This window comes from Nipponia nippon, unplaced genomic scaffold (assembly GCF_047370975.1).
Source record: "Nipponia nippon isolate SJK-2023a ecotype South Korea unplaced genomic scaffold, ASM4737097v1 scaffold_3, whole genome shotgun sequence".
In the NCBI taxonomy this organism is placed as follows: Eukaryota; Metazoa; Chordata; class Aves; order Pelecaniformes; family Threskiornithidae; genus Nipponia; species Nipponia nippon.
The window spans coordinates 64,376,480-64,403,737 of record NW_028262347.1 but is presented as its reverse complement, the minus strand read 5'-3'; the positions used below and the strand labels follow the sequence as shown (position 1 = coordinate 64,403,737).

General features: G+C 39.5%; 1 protein-coding gene across 4 annotated transcripts in view; it reads left to right on the top strand.

The window, feature by feature from the left end:
• BRAF (B-Raf proto-oncogene, serine/threonine kinase) overlaps window positions 1–27,258 on the top strand; it is an 89,777-nt gene that overhangs the window by 39,563 nt on the left and 22,956 nt on the right. For 3 of the 4 annotated variants that reach the window (XM_087763774.1, XM_087763775.1, XM_087763776.1), the window contains 9 exons: window positions 6,472–6,575; window positions 7,298–7,400; window positions 8,689–8,837; window positions 10,002–10,121; window positions 17,869–18,028; window positions 19,641–19,677; window positions 23,944–24,080; window positions 24,783–24,900; window positions 25,614–25,698. In XM_087763774.1, coding sequence (XP_087619900.1) covers window positions 6,472–6,575; window positions 7,298–7,400; window positions 8,689–8,837; window positions 10,002–10,121; window positions 17,869–18,028; window positions 19,641–19,677; window positions 23,944–24,080; window positions 24,783–24,900; window positions 25,614–25,698 — 1,013 coding nt within the window. Of the gene's footprint in view, window positions 1–6,471; window positions 6,576–7,297; window positions 7,401–8,688; window positions 8,838–10,001; window positions 10,122–17,868; window positions 18,029–19,640; window positions 19,678–21,124; window positions 21,245–23,943; window positions 24,081–24,782; window positions 24,901–25,613; window positions 25,699–27,258 lie in introns of all 4 variants that reach the window. The other variant, XM_087763777.1, reaches the window with a different exon arrangement.

Here is a 27,258-nt window from a genome sequence, read left to right as displayed (position 1 = left end):
TGATAAACCCGCTTTGGTTCTTGCCTGCCTGCCGGGCTGGAGCCGCTAGCTGCTGCCAGGCGGCCTGGAGGCTCAGCAGGTCGGGGGCTGCTCCACCCCGGGGCTCCCGCTCCCTGTGCTCCCAGGCTGCGGGGCTGTGCAGTGAGTAGGAAGCTGTTCTGAAATTCCTACTTCAGGAAGCCTGTCTGTTAGCTGGAAAAAAATATGTTGGTTTTTTTTTCCCCTTAAGATTGAGTTGCTCTCCAAATCACTGTCTCGGAGCTGGATTTTTCTTTAACTTTGCCATGATTTGGGTGTGAGAAGAGGATAGGGGGAAAAAAAGAGGTTTTAGAGGGGAATGCTTTGCAGGGTGAGATTTCTGCTCTACAGCAGGCGCTGGTAGGGACTGAAGGAGGGGGCTGAAGGGCTACATGCACAGATGGTGATAGACCGTACTGTACCAGTCTGGGAAAATGATTAATCAATACTACAGGGATTTATTCTAGTATTTAGTTCTTTTAATTTAGCCTTCTGTTTCTCTGCTCAGGAGTTCTGTACGAGAATGTTCTAAATGTGATGCTGATTCGGGATCCTGGTGATTTTAAGAGAAATCAAAACAGTTCCCTAACTGTTCTCTAGCTGGATCTTGTTGCAGATGGCAGTGAAGAGAACAAATGTTCTATCCATGTTTCTAATTGCAAGTTGCATAAGTATAGCTCGGATTTTAATGAAGGGAACTTGGGGAAGTAATACAGAGGATCAGTGAATGACAAGTGAGCGAGATCCTTAATGCACGTTTTTCATTGTCCTATTGCACTTGTGTAGCTGTAGGCAACCTTCATTCTGATACTTCCCAAGTTTTGAGAGCTTGCCTTTCTGACCTTAATGATCTCTTCATAAATCTTTTTTTCAGCAGAATTAAAAAGAAAAAGAAAAAAATCACCTGAAGTGACATTATTTACACCAGTGTAATTCATTAATAGAGTTGGAACTTTTCGGTTCCTGATGCAGACCTTTGCTTCATGAGGTACTGGAGAATGTTGTTGCCCTTTATGGAGGATCAGTGCTGGAGGAAGAAAATATCTTCCAGTGAGCACAAGGCTCCTTCCCTCTTTCTCTTCATCTCTTCTTTAATGTTAGTCACCTTTCCGCTGCTTGGCTTTTCCTCCTTCTTCTATTTTGTCCTGTCACTCAGGTCTAGATTTTACTACCCTAGTTTCTTTTAATACTTGCTGCCTTGAAGTTTTCTGCCTGAGCTAGACCCTCTCCCCCCTGTATGCTTAGTTCTAATGCTTCACTTAGGCAGTCCCTTCCCCCTGATATTCCTTGTCCAAAATGAGCTGTCTTTTCTCCTAATCACAGCATGAAAGCTTCCTATTCAGGATGTGCTTCCATTGCCTCCCCAGCTGCTTCAACCAGTTCTCCCCCACTGGTAGTTCATTGTATCCTTCTTCCCTGCCCTCTGCCTCATTTAGCTCTTCAGTCTGTCTTCCCTCTGTCCTGCTTGGTTGTTTCCCACCAATCTGCTGATGGTGATCCCCTCTCCCAGTATACACATGCTTTCCCTGGTCAGTTCTTAAGTTTATCCTGCTTCTCTCCCATTCCTCCTTCATGCCCAACCACTTTCCTGGCTCTCTTCATTCCCCTTTTTTTCCCTCCCTGCAGTCTTTCTGTTACCCGCACAGTATTTGAATTTCTTCTGCTGTGGGTATCAGTGGTGAAGTAACTGAGGTTGCTGGAGAGGTAGACCTGAAGTGCCTGTGGGGGCTCTACCTCAATCCAGCAGGAGCTGTACTTACAGGACAAATAGCCTTGAGCCAAAGAAGACTTGCTTGCTCCATCAGAGTGGCTCATAGAACCATAGAATGCTTTTGGATGGAAGGGACCATTAAAGGCCATCTAGTCCATCCCCCCTGCAGCTGACAGGGACATCTACAACTAGATCAGGTTGCTCAGAGCCCCATCCAGCCTGTCCTTGAATGTTTCCAAGAATGGGGCGTCTAATCATCATGATGGGACTTTACCTGTGTGGGAGGTTGGAGTACACTTCTGAAATCCTGGGAGATTTTAGTCAAATTATTAAAAATATTTACTTGTATTTGTAAATATATACCTTGGAGGCAGGGAGAACTGGTGACCTGACACTGAGGGGACAGACAGGTTCATTTAGGGATCCTTGGCAGCATGATAATGGCACTAAGTCGTAGTTACAGTTAAAGCCTTATTTTCTTACCATGATATTATGATGAGTATAGCACAGAATTTGTGATTAGAATGGCACAGGATTTCTACAAGCAGAATCAGTATAGTACAATTTATAAGTAGCATAATACAGAATTTGTAGTACAACAACTTATAATTTCGAATCACCTGGACCCTCTGTGGATTGGGTCAAATCTTAATACATGGTTTTCCATATCAATATAACAATTTTAATCTAGACTCTAAATTCATATAAAAGAATACGAGTTACTCCCTCAATCCTGGGAAGAAGTAGAGGATGGTGGAGGCGTCCCTTGCCATGGCAGGCCCTGAGTCTCACTGTGCAGCAGCAGCTCCGGTCCAAGTTCCCCCCTTAGGACTTATAGCTGCTTGATCTTATAGACAGTGCTCTGGGTGCTGTTATGTGTCCCTGTTCTGTGACAGGACCATCACCACCACCTGGTGGCCCCGGGTGCCTGGGACCTTCAAGGCCAGCAAGGAAGAGAGTAATCGGCCTGGCGCCCAGGAACCTTGAGGCCAGCAGGGAGGGGAAGAAGAAATCTATTTGGTTTGTCTACTTGGTTCACAGGGCCTTCAGGGACTGATAATGAGGGGAAAGAGAATGAATGCGTGACCCACTCAGTCACAGAGAATGGCAGCTTGCCTCATAAGATGATGCTGGTTGCCAGGGGTTGGGACCAAGGGGTGCTGGTCACAGAACAACCCTATGCACAGTTGGTTTCAGTGTGAACAATTAGTTTGGTAGAGACGTAAGCAACAGAGGGCTGAACTTTACAATGGAAAGTTGTTGACAATATGGACAACAACAGGTACTCCCAGACTCCCTCTTAATAACATTGACAGGTATTAGTAACAATTAAGGACATTTTATGCTGGAGGAATGACCTACAAGTGATTGAAAGCCACAGTGTTAACTTCTAGGATGGGAAGAAGTTACTTAGATTAATAAAAAGATGCATTAGGAAGTAATGAAATGCGTAAAACAAAGTCACTTAAGTCTGAATATCAAGATTGTAAAGCAGTATGCTACAGGATTTTTTTTCCAATGAATTAGTAGAAATTCTCTTTTTAAAAAGTTTACGTGTTGACCAGATGAAATGCACAAATATCCTGTAAGAAGCACTTTCATATTAATGAGAGGAAGATAGTGAAGCAAAATATTCCTTTAATTTGTCTCTTCTGAGAGCGCATATGTTTGAGTTCTAGAAATGCAATATATAGCGTAACCTCAAGTGGTGTTCACAAAGCTACTTGAAATAGACTGCTACTTTTCACTGTCATCCTTAAGTAGGACATAGGGCCCCTAAATACCCATGGAAATTTAAGTGCAAGGAGCAAAACCTAGGCTCCGATCCAAAGCCAGTTGAAGCTGATTAAGAGACTGCTTTCGGCTACCGAGGGCTCTGGCTTAGGCCACTAGCAAGCTAGAATTGAGTCTCAGGTGTTGAGACAGACTTTGTTGGTTAGTTAAGTCTGTGGGTTTTTCTTTTGATTCATGTTTGAGGTGCTGTCCATGATTACAGGAGATGTCCCAGTGAGTATACCACCTAAAGTGTTACATATTTTCACTATTATGTTAAATATAACAAAAAATGTTTTTACAAATATATCAGTGACAAAAGGAGGGCCAGGGAGAATCTCCCTCTTTTGTTGGATGTGGAGGGGAAACATTGCTATGAAGGATGAAGAGAAGGCTGAGGTACTTAATGCCTTCTTTGCCTCAGTCTTTAATAATCAGACTGATCATCCTCGGGGTTTTCAGGCCCCTGAGCTGGGAGATGGAGATAGGATGCAGAATGAAGCCCCAGTTGTCAAAGAGGTGGCAGTCACCGACCTTCTCCTCCACCTGAATGCTCACAAGTCTATGGGGCCAGATGGGATCCACCCGAGGATACTGAGGGAGCTGGCAGAGGAGCTTGCTAAGCCACTCTCCATCATTTACCAGCAGTCCTGGTCAACCAGATGACTGGAAGTTAGCAAAAGTGATGCCCCTCTACAAGAAGGGTCGGAAGGAGGATCCGGGGAACTACAGGCCTGTCAGCCTGACTTCAGTGCTGGGGAAGGTCATGGAGCAGATCATCTTGAGTGCCATTATGCAGCATGTGCGGGACAATCGGGGGATCAGGCTCAGCCAGCACGGGTTTATGAAAGGGAGATCCTGTTTCACTAACCTGGTCTACTTCTATGACAAGGTGACCCGCTTAGCGGATGAGGGGAAGGCTGTGAATGTTGTCCACTTGGACTTTAGTAAGGTCTTTGACACTGTCTCCCACAGCATTCTCCTGGAGAAGCTGGCTGCTCACAGCTTGGATGGGTGCACTCTGCACTGGGTTAAAAACTGGCTGGACGGCCGAGCCCAGCGAGTGGTGGTGAATGGAGTCAAATCCAGTTGGCGGCCGGTCACGAGTGGTGTTCCCCAGGGCTCAGTGCTGGGGCCGGTCCTGTTCAATATCTTCATTGATGATCTGGATGAGGGGATTGAGTGCACCCTCAGTAAGTTTGCAGATGACACCAAGTTGGGTGGAAGTGTCGATCTGCTGGAGGGTAGGAAGGCCCTGCAGAGGGACCTGGACAGGCTGGATCGTTGGGCTGGGGCCAACTGCATGAGGTTCAACAAGGCTCACTGCCGAGTCCTGCACTTCGGTCACAACAACCCCATGCAACGCTACAGGCTGGGGGAGGAGTGGCTGGAGAGCTGCCTGGCAGAAAAGGACGTGGGGGTGTTGGTTGACAGCTGCCTGAACATGAGCCAGCAGTGTGCTCAGGTGGCCAAGAAGGCCAATGGCATCCTGACTTGTATCAGGAATAGCGTGGCCAGCAGGACCAGGGAGGTGATAGTGCCCCTGTACTCGGCACTGGTGAGGCCGCACCTCGAGTACTGTGTTCAGTTTGGGGCCCCTCACTACAAGAAGGACATTGAGGTGCTGGAGCGTGTCCAGAGAAGGGCAACGAGGCTGGTGAAGGGTCTAGAGCACAAGTCTTATGAGGAGCGGCTGAGGGAGCTGGGGTTGTTTAGCCTGGAGAAGAGAAGGCTGAGGGGAGACCTTCTTGCTCTCTACAACTACCCAAAAGGAGGTTGTAGCGAGGTGGGGGTCGGTCTCTTCTGCCACGTAACAAGCGATAGGACAAGAGGAAACGGCCTCAAGCTGCACCAGGGGAGGTTTAGGCTGGATATTAGGAAAAACTTCTTCACTGAAAGGGTAGTCAGACATTGGAACAGGCTGCCCAGGGAAGTGGTTGAGTCTCCATCCCTGGAGGTATTTAAAAGAAGGGTAGACGTGGTGCTTAGGGACATGGTTTAGTGGTGGACTTGGCAGTGTTAGGTTAATGGTTGGACTCGATGATCTTAAGGATCTTTTCCAACCTTAATGATTCTATGATTCTGTTGATTTCTAGAAATAGTAAGTGGGTATTATTCAACACCTTGACTGCGCTTAATCACCAGATTATATATTGTTCTGTTTTTATGGCTTGACACTATACACTGTAAATCACAGATATACCTAGAGAAGATATACTTATTCCTATAAGATATGCCTACAGCTAGAATAGAGTAGAGGCAAGGAAAATATCTTTACTTTCCATAGTTTGCAGTTCTTTGTTTGACCAGTTTTAGTGTGTTTCTCTACTCTTCCCATTCTGTTAGATATTTAAACTTTTCAAATAGTGAGAAGAGAGGAATGTTTTTCAAATAGGAAGTGTCTGTAGAGTTGCAAATATAGGTTAAAGTGAGAGGTGATGGTCTGCCTGGCTCAGATGATTGTTTTATTTTGCTTGTTTGCATGCTAATCTTCTATTTTAGAAATAGAAAATAAAATGTTTACATTTTATCATAATGGTTTTTTGAGTGCAGTCCAAGTTAGTTCTTTCATTTTAATTCCACTTGGCATGTTGCCTCACTTAATTTTACAGCTTGACATGAACTTTTTATAGAGGTACATAGTTACTAGGTATCTGTGTGCTGTGTCTCCACTTTTTTCAAGTTAAGAGTTGGGAAGTCATTTCTGGAGTTGGATCAAGATTTCATTCCAAACATTCATAGAAATGTAGAGCTTGTTCTCTCCTCTAGCTGAGCTAGATTGCTTATGTAGTATTCACCAATAAAATTTTCCACAGTACAAAAAAGATTTTTTAAAAACTCTTACCTAGCATTCTGTAAAGCATCATGAAAAGTGGGTTTTAGCACTTGTGGGTCAAAACATTTGCATCGATTTGGGGGGATAAATTGGAACTTGTTCTAATTAATTTCTTTTTACATTTGACCTCTAGGTTCCAGCAAGATGTGGAGTGACAGTCCGAGATAGCCTAAAGAAAGCTCTGATGATGAGAGGTCTTATTCCAGAATGCTGTGCTGTTTACAGAATACAAGATGGGTATGGTTTGTGTGTGATGGTTTTTGCTCTTAGAATCTCTTCTTGGAGTTACCCAGTATGGCCGATTCTATCTGACATTGTGGAAGTTGTTTTCAGAGTTCAGAATGCTGTAATACTTCACACTAAAACAATTTGCGCCTTGAAGACGTGTCTAAAAAGAATGGCAAACTCCTATAAAAAGATTTAATCACTTCAAGAACAGGTGTAGACTCCTGGCAAAATGCTCGTTAATCAAACTCATGCTAACCAAACAAGTATTAAATAGGTTTTGTTAATGTTTTCGTTCTATTTGACTTGGTTATAGTACATTCTTAACTGAATGCAGAGTTCCTGTGGGGGAAAAAAAAACTTAGTTTCTAGCCCGAAAAAGTTTGTAGATTATCTTACTGCACAAAATTAGCCATCTCTTTGGAACTCTTATGGAACCGGTACTTTCACAAGCACTTTATTTGATGAGAAAGGTGTCTGTCACCTTGGAATCAAGGAATTGGCCACTACCGGGGCTGATTGAAAAAGTGTATTTCGTTCATGCAGTTTGTTTGGGGAAGGTGTGCTTTCCTTGGTATGTGCTGAGCTTAATGTCTTGCCTTTGAAGTTTCCTGCAGTTAGAGACTGGGTAGCAAACCCCCACAGTGCACCTTTCTACCTGATCTCACATCTTCGGCAGGAGACCTGCAAGGGCTTGTGCGCTGGTGCTAATGAAAGGCTTATTTACTCTTTAGCGAGAAGAAGCCAATTGGCTGGGACACTGACATTTCCTGGCTCACGGGAGAGGAGTTGCATGTGGAAGTCCTGGAGAATGTGCCACTCACGACACACAATTTTGTATGTACTGGTTTTTATGAAATGTTGGGTAGGGTTGAATCAACTTTGTGCTTTTAAATTAACAACTTGGAATAATATTTTGTATCTGTGGGATGTGATGGGGGTTGCAAAAGAAGTTTTTGATTAAGTGAATTAGACAGAATTGTAACTGAAATAACTGATGTTAGAGTACTCGATCGCCCTTAAAACTTTCACATTTGGATGGAATACACCCTCTAAAAATCTATAAATATAGGGGGTTTAAATCAGCACTGCATTGCAGAGCTGTAATAATAATCTACTATTTTTGTATTGCTGTATCTATAAAATGTATTCTGGGCCTCCCTGCTGGCTCTGCAGCAGCAATTAACTAATGAACTAACTATTCCCAGAGCGGTGCTGACATCATCAATGATGCTAGTGCACAAATATGTTTTGACCTGATAAGGCACCAAGTAAATGGAAGCTGCTAAGCAGAATCCATCTAAACGGTTCCAGCTACATACAAAATCCTGGAAATAATGTTTGTCACATTGAGAAGAAAGACCTTTTATTTAAATAAATAAAAAAAAATTCTGTTTGCAAGCTACTTCAACTATTTTACTCAAACAAGCTAGTTTGGCTATGGCTAGTTAGATGAAGTCTAGGAGGCTTAACATTTTTTTTTTTTATATCCTTCTGCAATTTTGATTATTACACGTAGTAGTACAACTAGAATGTGTTTTTATGCCAAATGTTGCTAAATCTGAAAATGAAACTAAATAATTTCCCCCACCATAATATGGGGATAATATATGTTCACCCTTGTGCGATTTTAAATGTTTCTGAGTTTCAGTATCAAAATTACTACTATATATGTAACCATACATAGAAGCCATATATATAAGCCATACGTGTATTTCCAGTCCTGTGAGTGTTGGAGAGAAATGTCATTTGGCTCCTGGAAAAATTAGAAGATGAGATAATCTTTCAGCAGCTTTTGTTTTTATGGGTTGTATCCAATTAAATTCTGAATGTTTGTCTCTGGCATGATAATAGTGCACTGTTTTGCTTCAGATTTGTTGCTGTTTTTCATACTGCTAATGAAGTGAAGCATTAATTCCAATAAATAGTTGAAAGAAAATTTTAATGCATGAAGACTAGTTCAAAAAGGAGACAATCTTTTATGTAAATCTGTTTTATATATAAAACTGTAGTTCCAGCATCAAAAAAGAGGCTTGTAAGTGTATTTGAGGGAGGTAAAAGCAAATAGTCTATCTGAGGCTTGCAGAAGGACTCTATTTAATTATGATTATTTTTGACAATGTAGGTACGAAAAACATTCTTCACATTAGCATTCTGCGACTTTTGTCGAAAGCTGCTTTTCCAGGGATTCCGGTGCCAGACATGTGGCTACAAATTTCACCAGCGCTGTAGTACAGAAGTGCCACTGATGTGTGTTAATTATGACCAACTTGAGTAAGTAATATCAATTGGTTTTGAAGTTGAGCCTTTTATTAAGTTTACAGCTGTCAGTGGTTTCTTATGTTAAATCTGTAATTCAGGAAGTCAGAGGAGGTGCCTGAAAAAATACAGGAGTTCAACTGTTCTTGTGAGACTGCATAATTCATATTCTCTCTGTGCTAGCTCAGACAACCAGTTCATATTTTTTTGCTGGACTATGAAATGCTTTCTTTGAAACATGAATGGAGTGGCTGAGCACTTGACTGTATCAGACAGACTTCTTATTGTTCACAGTTGTTAATCAAAACTGGTTCTTTATTATGTGATGGCTAGGGCCCTTAAATGTTTAGATGTCGGTTTAGATGCAGGTTTATTCTCTTTAACCTGGAAAAAATGTTAAGAGACACTAGTTTAATATGGTGAAATTGCATTTGGTTTTACAGTGACAGAAAATAAATCCATTAGTGAGTTTGATGCCTAGATAAGAAACATAAAAGAGAATGTCCCAAACGGTCATGTGTTCTTGAATTTAATTATTGATCTATTTGTGTAAGTCTTTGATGTAGGTTAAGGATCTGGTGTAAGCTGGCTCTGTGTTCTGTTTGATTGGTTTCAGCAGAGGCTATTAAGTTGTTTAAATAGACTTTCATATAAGGAATAATTTAAAATCCTATTTTTTCCTCCAAGGATAAATTTAATTTCTGCTTATGTTGCTATTTGTAACTGTTTCCTTGGGCACCTCTAGAGTTTGTGCTCAGGGCTTATGGATAACATAATTCTATCCATTTGGTTTTTGGCATTGTATCAGTGCAAACATTAAAGTAAGTTCATGTACTCAACATATAGGTATAAGTTGTGCATTCTTGAGGAACCAGATGTTTGCAATTTCAACTAAAAGATTAAAAAATTGCTTTCCACAAAGGTATGTTTAAGGCATGATCTTTTGATCCTTTGTCAAGTAAATAATACTTTAAACAAATCTTGCAGATTAACGTGTTAGTGTAGTCTTTATTTTAAAATTTAGAATTTGATCAGTGAGGGTATTTGGGGGGGGGGGTTGTTTGGGTCTTTTTGGTTTGGGTTTTTTTGTTTGTTTGTTATCAATCTTTGGGTGTTATATTGTGAAGCTGCTGGGTTTTGCACAAGTTAGGTTGTTTTTGTTTTGTTCTTGTCTCACAGTTTGCTGTTTGTCTCCAAGTTCTTTGAACATCACCCCATACCGCAGGAGGAGGCCTCCTTAGGAGAGACCACCCCAGCATCTGCATCGTACCCCTCAGTGCCCCCCTCAGATTCTGTTGGGTATGACCTTATTCCTGCTGTTTAATAACATAACATTTCAGTACTGTATGCTTAGAAACACTCAAAATACTGCTTTGCAACTCTCTACATTTTTGTAATCTGGCTTGTCATGCAAATATATCCACCTGTGTTTAACTTTAAAGAAGTGAACGTTTTCATTCACATGGGTGATGTAAATTAGTAATGAACTTAAGTTAAACGTGTGCATAAGTGTCGGTAGAATTGGGGCCTTACCTGTTAAACTGATTTCTTCTGCATGGTAGCTTAGACCTGGTCTAAACTGGAAAGATTTTAAAATTAACTTAAAATTAGTATTTTAAAATTTTTAAGATTTTAAAATTTAACTTAAAATTAATACAAACCAAAACTATATCCTCACAAATTCTTTTAGTCTGTGTTATCAAACTACAATTTATTTGCCTTGAAGTGACATACCTCTGTTTCAGAATAAGCCACGCCACTGTAAGACTGGTGTAAACAGATGCCAATTCCAGGTTCATAATACTGCTTTAATAGCTTTTCCTCATACACATTGCTGTAGTATCCTCCAGAGCAGCTGTCTTCCTCCTATTTAGATGTTGGGATATATCAATAGCATGTTTGCTGCAGATCCAGGTTTTGTAAAATTAGACTTCTAAAACTGACCACAGCTTCCATCCCCTGTATTTCCAACAAAGATTCTGGACCCTTTCTCTGTGAAGAGATAAGTGATGATATTTAGATTATGTTCCCAGAAGCTAGGAGTTCACTGACAGCACTAGATAGTTGAACAAATCTCCAGGAAAGAGTAACTCAAAGATGGGTATTGAAGTCAAGAAACCTGGTGCAGATTTATTAAGAACACCAAATACAAAAGCCTTCAGAAAAACATTCCTAGGACATATGTGCTCCATGGAGATGAACTGAATTTAGCAGAGAGGCTCTCTTGGAATAGTGAGCATTGTGCCCAAACTAAAGGAGAAACACAGCTGGAAGCTACGCAGACACCTGTGGACTCTTAACTGGAAGAGAAATTCCATGGACAGCCAAGACTGTTTTATGAAAGATCAAATATGATGCCTCCCAGGAAAACAGATTGACAGTCCTGCAGAGGGAACCTCATTTGGTAAGTACAAAGAGAGATGATGTTCTTATTTGTACTATTTTGTGCAGTTTCAAGTAAATTTGGAAGTGCCTCTTCCAGGTAGTGGATGTTGCCTTGATATCCTGTGGATGTTAGTACAGCAGATTGTGGACAAGGTTGCTGCTGCTGTTCTCTAAGCTAAACGGGCTCTGCCTTTCTCATGATACAGCTGAAGTTATAACCAGGCTAGAACTATTAATCTGTGAAGAAGCTTGTTCATATGAACTGTGTTAAACGCCTGTGGATGCCAAAGGCACTATATAGCCCCAATCCTAATACTTGTATATGCTAAATTTTCCTACTTTTCAATTGTGTCTGCCTCATATTTGTGCTTTCTTACTAGTTTATGAGGATACGACGAGATGGATTATCTTAATTGATACATGCACTACTTCAGGCAGTCTTAGTTTTGTGAAGTAAAAACTGAAAGGAAAAACTAAGACTAACGCTGATTAATGCCTTAAGGTTTTTAACTTCACATATATAAAAATGTTAACATTTAAATATGCTTGCCAGCTTGAGGTTAAGGAGCTTTTTCCTAAGTGTTGCATCTGTAAATGTTTGTGGTTGTAGGAGCTGTAAAAGGTTTCTAGCTTTCTACTTTTTGCTTTTTTGCCTTGCTGTATGCTTCAGTGTTAAACCAAAAAAAAAAACAGCATACATCATGCTTTCAAAATTCTGTTTATTTTGAAAGTGGTTCATCGTTATCAGCTGGTGTTTGTAAGTTACAAAGGTACAAACTTTGCATGTTACAAAGTCAGGCAATTTTCCCCAGGCATCTGTGTTTGTACTATTTCCTTTCCAGAAGCAGCTCGGATGCTATTGTATGAGCATATAGCACTGTCCATACCTTTCTCTAGTTATCCTTTTGCCTTTCTTTAATAATACTTCTCTGCTTTTTAAAGACGTAATTGTGGAAATACTAATTTCTCTGAATTTTTTTTAGAGTAAAAAAAAAAAACAAACAAAAACATGCTGGTATTTTCTGTAAAAACATATACTTACCCACGGTTTTGTTAAGGGGCGCTGCTACATTATGGGACAACAGTTCAACTGGAATTAAAAAAAAAAAGGCTGACATTTGAGGTTATCTTGTCTGGGAAGAGAGTAAGGGATTGAAATTTGAGATTTGGGCACTGGGATTGAAAATATGAGGAACTAGTGCTTTATTAACACTTATTAGTTTAATAATTGTTCCTTTGATTTCTCTGTTCTCCTAGCATCTTGCATGGCACAGCCCAGAGGAAGGGATGTTACTAATCATTTGGTAAACCTGAGGAAAGAGAAGGCAAGCATCCTTCTTCATCTTCAGCCTTGTGAAGGGATTCCAGTGGCAGGCAAAGTGCCCAAAGAAAGGAAGAATTTGTGTTGCAAGACAAGCTCAAGAGCAAAGGCGTGTGACATGCTGAGAAATTGTCAAGGGATCAAATGGAGCAGTTGGAAAGAGAAAGGGACATAGAGGAAAAGACCATTGGACATGATGCAAAAGCTGCTAAATCTGCTGGAGAACTGTTTCACTTTGCTCATGTGTAACATCCTAAAGCAGTCCAGTCCTGTAGCCTTTCATTCTTCTGGCTGTAAGCCATAGGCAGTCCCTCCAGACATTCCACCCCAAGATAAGGGAGCACATATGGTCCCACTTGCACATTTCTGAACCCCTCATAAAAATGTGTCCAGCCTCCACGTTAGGTCTTTTGTCCCATTTTAGTTCTTTCAGTTTGCGCTGTCCTGTTGTGCCAAAGCAGTCATTTTAGTTATAATCTGCGCTTAACTGGAAAGAATTATTAAAAGTGTAGGTCTCCCTAATAATAGCCATTTATAATAAAATTGAAGTACGCAAACTGTAATAATACATTGTATTCATTTCATTCATTGCACTATCATAAAGTTTCTTCTGTATCTTTGCTCATAAAATATGAGCACAGAATTTCTGTGAATCCAGTTCCCTGGATCTTACAGATATATGAAAAGGGGAGAGATTAGCTATTCAGAATATTCCAAAGTTGTCTCTTTCAACTTCCATCTATTCTCTCAGATGTTGTGATGTTGGGCAAAACTCAGCAAACTCATAAGGCAGACACTATGGCAGGGTAAGTAACCTGTGGAGTGGGTGGTAAGGGGGCACATGGTCAGTCGTTGAATAGCACAGAGGCAGATTGGACTTGATAGAAACTGAAAGCGTCTGCTTGAGGCAGAACACTGCTAGTAAGCAGGTTGGCAACATCTTGGCTCTTTGAAAAACAACATTTCCCAACATGCTTAATCTTCTAAATTTGAGGAAGAAAGGGGGACTGTCTAGTGCAGCGTTCTTGGAAGCTTGCCAGGCCCTGCCTTAGAGCAGGCTCCAGCCTGTGATTAAACACCTCTGCTTTCCTTTCTGTCTTCCAAGTGTTCACTGATCATTCTGCCTCAGCCAAAGATAATTAAATGTCTAGAAAAGCTTCTGAAAAGCCAAGGAAACAAAGACACAGTCTTATAATATTGTATTTATTACTACAACACCATTTAGATTCCCATGTGTTTAAGTGAGCAAAAGCTTTGTGTTTTATTCCATAAAACAATGATGAACTTTTCCCCTAAAAATTCTGGCACCAGACCTTTTCCAGACCACTCCATGTAAATGTTAACAAAATTCCTACAATATCCAACTTGATACGTGTTCTTGCTGAGCAGAAAAGGCCTGGTATCAGAATCTTTAGGAAAAATAATCTTTAGTCTGTACAACAGGTAGGGGAAACCTCTTGCTCCCCAAAACTTTGTTTGCAAAAACATGCTAGTGAACTGAAACCTGGTTTGGAGGACTGAGGACAGCTGTGTGGCTTCTCTTGATAGCCCCTGGTATATGAAGCTGTCAGAAATTTTAGGAAAGCATTGCTAAGCTTTGATCTGTGCCCAAAGGCAGGTATAAATGTGCAATGTTGTGATAATCCTGGCAGTTGTTTTTCACCAACAAGCCCGTGTGGATGAAAACAAGTTATCATGGTATAGAAAAACGCACTAATCCATATGAAGTTATGACTGTTACAGATCTGTCCCATGATGCCTTTAGACTGATGTCACAGGATGCTGTAAGAGTGATCTTCTCTAGCTTGTACTTACAAACTTATACTGCTATCCTTTTCCCCAAATCAACATTTGATTTGCGGTTATTGACTATCTCCAGGCTGCAAAGGTGGGGAAAGAAAAAAACTACTTTCTTTTCTGGCAATATTATGGAGTACCACAATAATTAAATAAGAATGTGTTTGGCTTCCAAAATTTAGAGTTTACCTGCTTGCTAGTGTAGCTGAAATACCGTTGTATCACAGATCCTTAGCAGTCCTTAGAAGCTGCTTGAAAATGGAAGTGCACTGTGTTCTTCATTAACAGCAGTAACAAAAAACAAAGCCAATCGTACTCTGGTGTAAACAAACAAACAAACAAACAAAAGCCTTGGTATGCATTTTAGCTTGCAATAGGCTTGGCTTGGGTATGAGCATGCAGTCGACCAGGTGAATAGTGTGTACTACACTGAGCCCTGTGGCTAAACTGAGACGGACTTGTTCAGGCTGGGAGAGGGAGAAGAAAAATCTCAGTCCAGTAGAAATGCTGTTGTTTTAAAAGGGAAGTGGCACATGACCTAGAACTGCAGCTAGGTGAATATGAATTTTCAGTTTATGTATTTGCCTAACTACAGCAAAATAAAAACCCAAGCAAAAATCTTGAAGCCCAAACAAACCTCTCAAGAAAAATCTTTCCTGAGTAGACCAGCTCTTAAATATATGAAACATCACATTGGTGAGTTAAAGGCAATTGAAGAAAATCTGTATTAAAATTTTCTTTCGTATTTGTAAAGTGAACTAACTTGTATCATTGCAAGTTCTAAGATCCGGTGGAGGTACTGTGTATGATTTTATAGAATTGTTTGTTTATATATAACGTAGCATGTGTGGGCACTTTTCTGAGTTACCTTCCTCTTTCCCGTGGACCCAGTTTTGTAGAATAGTAAATCTGTGGACACGTTGGCACTTGCTGTGATTGGCAAAGGGTAAAAATCTACATCTGTCTGCAGTTACTCTTGTCTCCTGACAAAACCTCTTTCTGTTTTGTCTTGATAAAAAGGGAGGGAACAGTGTGCTTATCCCAAATACATGGTCCAAGGACAAAGCATGTTCTGTCATACTGCCAGGAAAGGTTATACCATGCTAAAACAAGATTTGACAGCTCTATTAGCTTGTTGCCTGGGAAGCTGAGAATCGTTTGTTAAACAATTCAAATTGTTTTCAAACATGGTATGACGCAGCATGCTATCTGTGCTAGCAACGTGATGGGCATGATGACCTGTGGCCAGAAATACAGGAGTATTTGCAGATTCCCTTAGCAGATGACCATTTATGACCCTAAGGAGGATGTAATTGAAACAATATTTCTGCAATTTGGTTTTCTCTCCGTTGGCTTACTCGCAATCACAGAAAATCCGATTGCTTCTCTTCTGGTTGTGTGGCAGAGCTCAAATGCTGTTTCACCGTCACTCGTAGTGCAATGATCTGATGTTTGTTGTTACACATTTCCCTTAGTTTCATTATTACTAAGAACTCTGAGGAGGTTTGAGCAGGAGTTAGCTGTCCCAACAATGACAGTACTGGCCTGGCTGAGACGCTTTCTAGGCTTTTCTCTTGAAATCTTTCTTGGCAACATCTGACACGCGTGCCTTAATGTGAAAATACAGTGCCCTACAATGTCAACCAAGTCCTGCACTTGTATCTGTGCAGTGTCCCATCTCCTGATGTGGGTTCTAGTTGCATGATTTCCTTACAAAAAAGTTCGGGAGTTCAAAACTTCCTCATCTACAATAGAAAAGATTTTATCCGGAAGGCACTTCTTAGCAATGAATGAAAACTTTAGCTTATGTATATGTACATCAGCTGCATTTAAAAATTATTCTGAAGTTCTGAGCATCTTCTGAAATGCTGGGCTGTTCAAGGCCCTTTCTCAGAGATTTGTCTATTGGCAGTTTCAGTTCATTGCTTCCCAGCATCTTCCCAATATTTATATTCTGTCATGTGACTATAGGTAACTATTTTTAAAAAAAGTTAAGCAGGGTTAAAATCCCTACCTATTCTTCTTCCGCCTCACTTCCCAAACATAATCTAAGTATTTTATTACAAGACTTACTAGACTGTTATTTGAATTAATTCACAAGTGCTCTGTTTTGCCATTCGCAATTGTGAGGCTGTTGGCCAGGAAGCAAAAGATGACAGGTACTTAGGATACAGATAGCACTGAGTTCTGGGAGCAGTACCAAACTGTATAAACTCTTCAATGAAAGGTAGGGTAATAGTCTTTAAAGCAGACCCATTTCTGAAAAAATGGCGAGAGATCCTGTTGAAAATGTTAGTTGCCCCTGAAGATCTTCGGAGAGGACAAGGAGCGTTTGCTTACAGGAGGCGGCACCAGGATCTGTTGCTGCTATATGCTGCTGCTGTATGGTTTATTTCTGAAGCTTCTCCCTGTGGGCTTTGCCTTTGTGGGCATGGGAACTAACCCCTAAGTAATTGAATGGCTGGAGAACTCTACTCCTCTCTTAGGAGTTGTGTTTTCTGTAAGTTCTAAAAACCTTGTTAGATATCATGTATCTTTTAACATAAAGTTTTCTTTGACAAAGGTGGCAAATGTTTCTCATTGACCTTTTGCCTTATATCCATTAAATTGAATCATTAGGCTTAACAGGGACTGACCTTGACTTAAGAGCTAAATGCCAATTTATTGTACTTTAACAAAGTAAATGGATAACCAAAGAAGTGCCATTCGGCTGTCTTACAAACAAAAAACCAAGTGTTTAGATGTTTTGTCTTTTAAATATATGATTCATGATACCGTAAATTAAATACTTTATCTACATTTATGACTGGCAGCATTTGTATTTCTTCAGAAAACTTGTCTGTATAGTCTGAACACACATCTTTCAAGTCAAATCTATTGCATTGCCTAACTGTAGCACTGTAAATAACATCTGAAATATTGCACTATTCAAGTTATTTCTTAAAGGTTGAGGTTAAGAGGTGATATGTTTATTTTTAGTATCAATAATTTGTGTTACACCGGCCATAATATTAATCGGTTATGTTGAGTGACCAGTATGTAATTTTCAGTCTTTCTTCATTGAACAATAATCCCATCCATACAATTCGTTTTGTGACATCTGACTGCAATGCTGATGTGAGATGTTAAGCATTTTTAGTTCTCAATGGGTTGCCATTAAAAAGAGTGTATTGCATTAACTCTGAAGTGAGGAAACTGCAGAATATCTTGCTATCTGCAGTGCATGTTGGGCTGCATGAATTTTTCAGATCAGGATTTATTATTACTAGTTTGGTGTGGTATGTTAGGGTTTTTTTGTTTTGTTTTAACTCGGAACACTTCACAGCCATGTAATTAGGTAGTTTGTGCAGCAGAGAGTTGTTGCAATTGATCATAGGGGAGTAGAGATCGTTCATTATAAATTGTTTTTATGTAGGCCTTTAGATCAGGGTTTTTTTTAATGTATGTATTATTATAGTTGAAAAGGACTTACCACACCCACTATGCAGTATTTGAAGCCATTTGTAGACCTAAATCCTCTTTTTCCTTGACTTTGTTTCTCAGACCACCAATTCTCCCTAGTCCTTCTCCTTCAAAATCCATTCCAATCCCACAGCCCCTCCGACCAGCAGATGAAGACCATCGGAATCAATTTGGGCAACGCGACCGATCCTCGTCAGCTCCCAATGTTCACATCAATACAATCGAGCCAGTCAATATTGATGTAAGTATTAATGTTTTGATCGGGAATAGTAGATTGGATGTTTCCCTTACGAATATCAGTGTGACGAATTTATCATGTGTACACACGAGTGCTGTGTTTCTAAGCTACTCCTTGGTGTTCTGTCAGAATCTTCGTAGATCCCATGTTAAGACATTTTTGCTGTTAAGAGCTGTAAGAATGTAAATAACCCATTCCCCAAAAGCAGAAACTGGAAACAAAAGGACAGAACTGTCAAAAGGCAAAGAAACATTCTACCACAAATCACTGCTCTTTTTTTTGTTGGTAGTCCCAAGCCTCATGCTGCTAGCTGTACCACAGCGTTAAGAATATGAAAGCCAGTAACCACTCTTGCAAAGCATTATATGTGTTAAGCATATTTCTTTATATGCCAGATAGGGATTTTTAGTATTTGTAATTGAAGTAATATTTCTGGCATTGAAGGAAACTAAATTATTGCAGTAAGCTGAGTTCAAATTTACTGCGTGTTCCTTAGGATTTCAAGAGCCCAATATATATTGTTCCGAGCATTCTTTTGGAGTGTTCAGAAACTGCTACACTTAACTTGTTTTCCACATTTTTGAAATTTCTGGATGCTGAATCGTAAATAATAATAATGGTTGATGTTAGGTATAAGGCCAGCTAGGACCTTTCAAAATGTTGGTCACAACAATGTCTTTCTAGTTTTGCTAACATGCTTGTATTTACCCTTAAGTCTACTCTCTAGGAATTAGTCATTTGTCAGGTGAGCAGTCTTGAAGTCTGCCTGCACACTGAGGCACGAAATCTGTTTTGCATGTGGGCTGAGTGAAAGGTGAAATGTTAGTTGAGTATTAAGAGTGTGGCCACGTAGACATTTGCATATGGTATATGGCAGTGGTGCATCTGGGAGGCAGGACCAGGCCTTTCGGCAGCAGTGCAGGCATATAAAAGAATGAAATAATGGTGTAACCAAAAAAAAAAAAAAAGCTTGATGATGAAAATGGATATACAGAGGGAAACTGCTAGAATTTTCTAATTTTCTTCTGTTTAGAAAATCCTTAGTGTAGTCTGCTTTTAGTCTGGATTTGTTGTAAAAGATACTCTCAGTTCACAGTGGATTGCAAGGGAAGGAAACCTTTCGCAGTTAGTCATTTCTGAGAAGAACAGAGTGCGCCTGGCTATGCAAATGAGGTGCTTTGTTAGATGAAAAAACGAAGCAGAACTCATTTGACTGATGTACCTCAGTACAGGAAACTGGCGTCCCAGCTTCTGATATGACAGTTCAAATAATTTGTGCCACAAACACTGTAACTAGAACGTTCGGTTCAATATGTCTTCATGCATCTTGGCCAACTGTGTCTTTAAAGCAATATTTTCATGTCAGCATCTGTTTTGGGTGGTGTACATTTTACTTTACTACTGAGAGACGCTGTTTTAAAGCAACTAATTTTGAAAAGTTTAGTAGTTGTTATAAATGGTTCTTTGGAGTCACTGCTATTAGTAAGCCAGGGTAGGAAACAACTTTTATTTCATGGACAACGTATGAGGTTATGGATTCTCCATTTGATCAATCTCAATTGATTCTGGAATGTAAATGATAATACTTAAACACAGGTTTTTTTTTTATTTGTAGGACTTGATTAGAGACCAGGGTTTACGAGGAGAGGGAGGTAAGTAGTGTTTAAACTAGCTACTATGCTATATTTAATTACACAACCGCTCTGTCCCTTCCCTTTGTTCTACTTCCTTCTACAAAACACAGGCACAAAGGAAAATATGACTAGAACAAAAAATGAATTTGCATTTGCTTGTCCATGAACTTAATATTTGTCCGACAAAGGTTTGAGTCATTTGCCGGTCATTCTGGGAGTGGGGGAGACAGAAGGAGAAAAAGTTTTGAAGTGGTATCTAGTTTTCTAGTTTTAAAATTATCTTGCACTGTCACTTTTTTGCTCTCACACGCACACACTTATTCACTTACATGGCTGCACACAGATATGCTACAACTTCCCAACTCTCTCTCAAAGATTTTTATGCCTGTTGTTACCTTTCCACCAATGGAAACAACAGGGGGTTTTCATTGAAAACCATCAACATGGTAGATGGACCTTCCATACGAACTGCTGCATCCTAAAGCAGCATGAAATACTCCGGTTCTTCTCCCCCTCTACCCCTGCTGAAGATGCTGCTTTGCTGTACTGCATGCCTGTGCTACTCTTGGAACCAGGTTCTTAGGACCTTACGCTAAAGCCAGGTGTTTTTATGTTTCCTTCAGTAACACACAGCTCTAATTCACAGTTAAGTCAGAACTAGTGCCAGAAGATTTTTTTTCTCCACATGTTATGCACGGGCCTGTCACTTCTCCCGCTGGCTGTCAAGGTCCTGAGAGGGCTAGTAATGTGCTGTATTTATTCCTATGAATATAATAATAATAATAATAATAATAATAATAATAATAATAATAATAATAATACAGAAATAATAGAAATAAAGAAATAGTAAGTAGGGCAGGCATATGACAGTTTTTCCAACTCCAAATCATTGTCTCCTACTAATTATAACTTGCTTCAGCCATAAGTGAAGTCTGAATTACCTTAGCACACTCTGCTGTGATCTCTGAGGTTTTGTACTGTGGGCTATCACTGACTTTATTTCTCCCATTCAAATCTGGTAGTTGGTAGGATGGTACCTACCTTCTGCATTGTGTCTGATGGAGCAGTTTTTTCTTATGCCAGCAATAGAATGCTTCTTAAAAAGAAATTTCCTTTAATCCTGCAAGCCTACTAATTTAAAGTTGCCAGTTTTAGCTATTTTTGTATGTGTTGATAGGTGTGGCTCTCCACAGTTTTGCCCATTTTGTCCAGCATTTAAATGTTGTGCTATCATGTTGGTTTTAACTTTTGATCATAAACTGTCTGCTTGGCATCTGAAAACAATTGGCTATTCCCAGTCCTGAAACAGTGCCATTAGTAATTGACTTTTTTTTTTCCCCTTCGAAGTACAGAAGCAATCTAGGAATAGGAGTCAAAGCATCCTAGTTATTTCCCGTGACTTCTTTCATTTCTTCTATGTGTCTGTCTTTCTGTCTCTGCCTGCCCGTCTCTTTCTCTCTAACAGCCCCTTTGAACCAGCTGATGCGCTGTCTTCGGAAATACCAATCCCGGACTCCCAGTCCCCTCCTTCATTCTGTCCCCAGTGAAATAGTGTTTGATTTTGAGCCTGGCCCAGTGTTCAGAGGTAGTTGGGCTCTTCTTTCTTGTTTTCACCCAAACAAAATAAGTAAAACCACAGATGCTGTTTGTGCCTCACCCTCACACCGTGTGTATGTAAGTGTGTGAGTTTATCAAAACACCTCTGTTTTTTGCTTGGCCTGGCTGGAATGCTTTGAATGTGCTTTTCACACATACTCACTTTCACCTTTACACGCTTGAAAATGACTATAAATAAAGTCTGACTTAAATCTTCAAAAGCAAGGAATTTCATAGTTGAGGTTTTTATGTGGACCTTAACATAATTTTTCTAAACAGAGGTCTTTGGATTGCATTGCAATGATTTTAAAGACAAAGTGACATCCTTAACTTAGAATTTCCTTGACTGTTCAGTTTAAGTCAGTTCAGTGCTTTAACAGTTTTCTATATTTAATATTCTTTGTTTTGAAAAGTAATCTAGGAAATCACATGTGAATTATGAACATTTCCATTGATATCTTGTTGGGTCTCAAGCTTTTCAAGTAACGTGTCATGTCAACTTTCAACAAAGACTTCATTTTGAGAATGTGCTATTGATACCACATTGGGCCCCTACATGGTTTAGACCACATAGTTTTTATGTAGTTAGTAAATTTCTAGTGAAACAGTATTTGTTTGTGCCCTGTACCGTGTAAAATAAGACTTCTTCATTTTCACGTCATTCACTCTGGGGGTAATTCAGGCCTAAAGCTGTCAATGGATCTGTTGTATTGCACAAAATCCCAAAAAATTCTGTGGGATTTCATATGCTGGAGAAACCAACTATTGAGTAATGGCATGAAATGTAAATATTTGTATCTATATGTATACAAGTAGAAATGGGTAGTTCAGTGCATGTAGTGTGGCTTTCAAATGCTACCATCTTGGCTGTTTCAAAGACTTTTGTTTCAGAATATATCAAGAGCAGTTCACCTTATGAACTTGTAAAGTTCTTCCAGAAGTCTTTGTAAGAAGACAGGTGTTCCCAACAAGCAAACTGGCTACAGAATGGAATACGTTACGTACAGCTTCAGAGTCCAAGCTAATGACTTAAGTCCAACATTATCTGGAGTATTCTGCTCTAATAACTTGGAAAACAGGCCATCTGGTATTATTATGATCAGATTAACTATAACGTTCTACCATGTGCTGTAAGCATTTTTGGTGACGGGTGAATATTGTGCTAGTGTTTCTATATCACGGTAATAAAATTGAAGTAGGAGACTTTAGTTACCTCTAAAGAAAACGTATTCTAGTAGAGCTTTGCTATTACAGAGAAAGTCCATAACTCAGTAAACTTTTGGAAAATTGCTCATGTTCTGGGAGCATCATACATTTAATTCCATATATGTGTGATTTCAGACAACTAATATAATAAATATATGATAGTATAGTGACCATAACATGAATATGACCAAAAGTCCATCCTTCAGGTCACTGGCTTCCAGCTGCTTGTACATGTAGTTAGGATGCCCAATATGTATCATTATCGTTGCTTAGCATGTGGGACAAAGTTTATGGGTGCTGTGTCCCATTTTTGGTGTGTTGGTATGTCATTATTTTGTGCTTCCACTTCTAAATGTATGGATTTTAGCTTAGTTGGGACAGGCAGTGATGGATATATATAGTCTCATAAATTAGCACGCGCTGAGTGACTGAACTTGAGCAACAGTTTTAAAAGTCACAAAGGTAATTTTTGAACTCAAGTTGGCATTAGGAGACACTTTTTCAGTAAGAAGGGGGCTTCTGAAGGAATATGAAGAAGAGTATTGTCTTCTACCGCTTCCCAGAACACTGATGTGAGAGAAAGCATTGGAATGTTGGAGGTCTTGTACAATGACATACATTGTTTAGCGGAGCAGCATGAATTTAATTAACAGTTGACCCTATTTTATGTCCTTTGCATTGGGAAGGTCAGCATAACCTTGTTACGAATAATTACGGTGTATTTTAAAAAGCAGTGTCTAGTTGAAGTGCTCTATTTGTAAAGAGCCACTGGGGCTTTGAAACACAGCTCAGTTAGTGACATTTTCCTGCATAGATTTGTTTAGATAACATACAGGCTACAGATGTGCTGTTCTTTTTGTATTTAATAGAATATGCTTCAAATAGCTAACTGAAGTACTTGTTCTTTTCTAATCCTTTCTACAGTCTAATATTGACTTTTAAGTAAGAGCTCTCTGCTAACAGATAGCTTTAAAACAGCCAAATGGTTTTCAGGTGGCACTTGGAGACTCAGCTAGAAAACATTGCAATTTATTGCATTTAGTCTATTTTGATTCCAAAGTACAGTATTTCAGCTATTTATTGGGTCCCTAAAAAGTTAGCTACAAGAAATCTGAGAGGTAGCTGCTGCTAACTACAATGCTACTACTTTTCTTCTCAAAGAAACTGGTGGAATTAAAAAACACGTTTTTAATTTTTTGTTTTCTATTTAAAGAGACATTGTCCTTATAATTCATGAACAAGAGACTGGGGTCTATCTGGTATACAGGGAAGTTTGCTATAGACTTGTCTCTTGCTGAAATCTAAGACTTGAGCCCTAATCTAATAATTAGGACAATATTCCTAGTATATGTTTGTTCCCTCTTAACATTTACATTGATGTTTGGAGATACTGCATCTCAAAAACAATTCTTGCACCTAATATCAATACATTCTTGTAAGCTGGCTTCTTACAGATAAAATTATCCTGTTTCTGAAATTTAGGTTCAACCGCAGGTTTGTCTGCAACACCTCCCGCCTCTTTGCCTGGGTCACTCACCAATGTGAAAGCGTTACAGAAATCACCAGGACCCCAACGGGAAAGGAAATCATCCTCATCCTCAGAAGACAGAAATAGAATGGTAAGGGAAAGATCAGCTATTTTCATTCGTATTATGATATATTCATAGTATAGAAATACTACACAACCGTGTTCCTCTCACTTTTTTTTCATCAAAGCCTTCTGAATTATTTTGAAGGTCAGTATGGTAATGATCAAGGACTTTAAACCAATAATGGTATCTTGAAATTGTGGGACTGATATATAAATCATTTAAATAATTTACTATACTTACTTTTACTCCATTGCACCCAAATGTCTTGGTGTGCTTCATATTATATTGCCGGTTTCCCTTCAAATAACAGCTTAACTTTTCCCACCATAATTGATGAATTTTGAAAGTTCTCTAGTGATTCTCAAATGTAACAATACACAAAAATGTCTGCTTTTTTTTTTAACTCACAATTTAGCATTATGGCTGAGTAAGAATTGAAAAACAAATAAGAGTGTCTTTTTGATAAGAGTTTCTTAATATTTACTCATTTTAACACTGCCAGAAACCTGTGGCAAATACTTCATGCCAGGAAATAAGTTAGTATATGTGTGTGCTGAGGTTTCGTGTATGGCTGGCTTGAAAAGTCAAATGCAATATCTGAAAAAGAAAGTTCTTTTAGAACTTTAATGATAGGAAATGCTGATAGCAAATCTTTAACAAAGGAGCTGTTTTCACAGACATTAATGCACTTGCTTTCTTCCTTTTTATTGTTTATGCATATATATAAAGAAAACCCTTGGTCGACGGGATTCAAGTGATGATTGGGAGATACCAGATGGACAGATCACAGTTGGACAAAGGATAGGATCTGGATCATTTGGAACAGTCTACAAAGGAAAGTGGCATGGTATGTGGCCATCATAGCAAACAGTTATTATTAAGCAAGTAACATTGCCCGCTGGGGGTCACCCAGCTGGAAAGTGGCTTCGCAGAAAAGTGCCTGGGGATTCTGGTGGGCACCAAGTTGAACATGAGCCAGCACTGCGCCCATGCCACAAAGAAGGCTAATGGTATCCTGGGCTGCATTAGGCAAAGCATTGCCAGCAGGTCTAGGGAGGTGATCCTTCCCCTCAACACTGGTGAGGCCACACCTGGACTGCTGGGTCCACTTCTGGGCTCCTCAGTACGAGAGAGATGTGGACATACTGGGGAGAGTCCATTGAAGGGCCATAAATACGATTTTAAAATTAGTAGGTAGTATGCTAAATACGTAATGTTAGAACTTCAAACTGTTTAGAAACTCAACTCTTGCATGTTCTTTTGAATTAAGTAATTATTAGGGTAAAGATGAAACATAATTACTAGAAAGGCTGAAGTATCTTGATGAATGATGATTTCAAATGTGTATTTGGAAAGCTTTGACTTGGCTAGGATTTCTCAGAGTAAAATAAGAATAGTGTTTATACGTTTTACAGAATATTTACTTATTTTAATATTGTAGTGGTTTATTTCACGGAAGCTAGAAAATAGGGTATCTCAGTATTTCTCATGCTCTATATAGCATTTTCTCAATAGAGGAATATGTGTCAATGGCACTTACTAAAAATTGCTATTTTAAAGGTGATGTGGCAGTGAAAATGTTGAATGTTACGGCACCCACACCTCAACAGTTACAGGCTTTCAAAAATGAAGTAGGAGTGCTCAGGTAAGAATATTTTTAATGGCATAAAATAATGTGTGTAGATTTATGCTTCATTAATCATTGAATTTTAGATTTCCATTAGAACACATTGGTCTTATTCCTCCATGGTGATACTTCGGGCAGAAAATATAACTTGCCATTTTAAAATATTTCTTTGTATCCACTGCTAGTTCTTCCTTCCCCTGTATGTGTTTGTCTGTACACCGATGTTGTGAATATACGTATATCCAAACACTCAAGACAGGACTGGCTTTTGCTGTTGTGCTACCGCCAAGGCACAGTCGAGCCTAAGCGTGAACTGCAGGCCTTTCCTTCCTCTCATCCACATTTTGAGATTGAAGGAGAGCATGACTAATTGTTGGTTTTGAGCTACAGCACTGCCCATATTATCCATTGTTTAATAGTTTCTCTTAAGTAGCATTGACTTCTCTTTGAGGTTTTTTCTTAAATGTGTTTCTCATAAAGTCACTTGTTGATTTCCTTTTCTCACGTCTACTGCTTGTACTTTCTCAGAGGAAGTATTTGTCTTGGGTTCAGCTCTTAAAAGAGGATCCATCAACACGATACAATAAAATATTGGGGAAGACCATTAGCATCCAAGTACAGTCTTGAACAGTCTCAAGCATAATTCTGTTTTAAGAAACAAAATAGAAAGGTTTTTGCTTCTGGAAAACTGATGTGTTGAGTTGGGTGCCTGTGCTGGAGGAGCATCGCCAATAAGCTGCATAGTGAAAAGCGGATGGTCAGCCTTTTTCCCCGGGAAATGTTAGTTCTGAAAACTCTAAGCCCATAGTTGTGGAAGTAGAGGCTTTCTGGGGTATGCTACTTTGGATATCTCTGCATATATTTTTGACATACCTGCTCAAGGGATCTTAATGAAACCAGAAATCTTGTATTTCATACCCAGTCCAGATTTCTGCTGGCAGTCCCATAGCTGAAGTCCAGCCTTTCTCTGTTGTTGATCGTTTCAGCACTTACAGTAAATAGTCAGTTGTCCTATCCTCTGACCCAGACAAGCCAAATTTACCTGTAGTTGTGCCTTTTCCTTTATGCTTCATCATTCTTTCTTAGCTTTGAGGTAGGATTTGCAAGAAACTGCTTATTTTTTGTTCACTCAGCAGTTACTCTCAGCATCACTTGACAAATCCTTGAACCTGAAAAAGGCACCGTCACATTGTGTAGAACTGTCCTAGTCTGCGCTGCTGAGAGGACAAAGGGGTTCACACTCTAGGCTCCCATGTTAGTTTTTTAATACAAGAAAACGTAAAGAGCTCTGCCATCTTCAGCAGCAGCATAGATTTAAGAAGCTACCACAGGTTTTAAGCTTGGTCTGTCAGGTTTCATTAACAGTGAGCTGACTGTCTTCGGTACCGAGCTGTGTTGGAAGAAGATTGCCTTTGTTTTTACCTCAGCCCCTGGAAAAGCTAGGAAATACTCCAGAATTCTTAGGTGCCTCATCTTTTTAATATCTCATTGGTATGTTTGGGGGTATCTAGTTCTTCATGTCCATTTGATGACAAGAAGAATGTGATTGACTTTTCCTGGAGGGTGAGGAGAATCAGA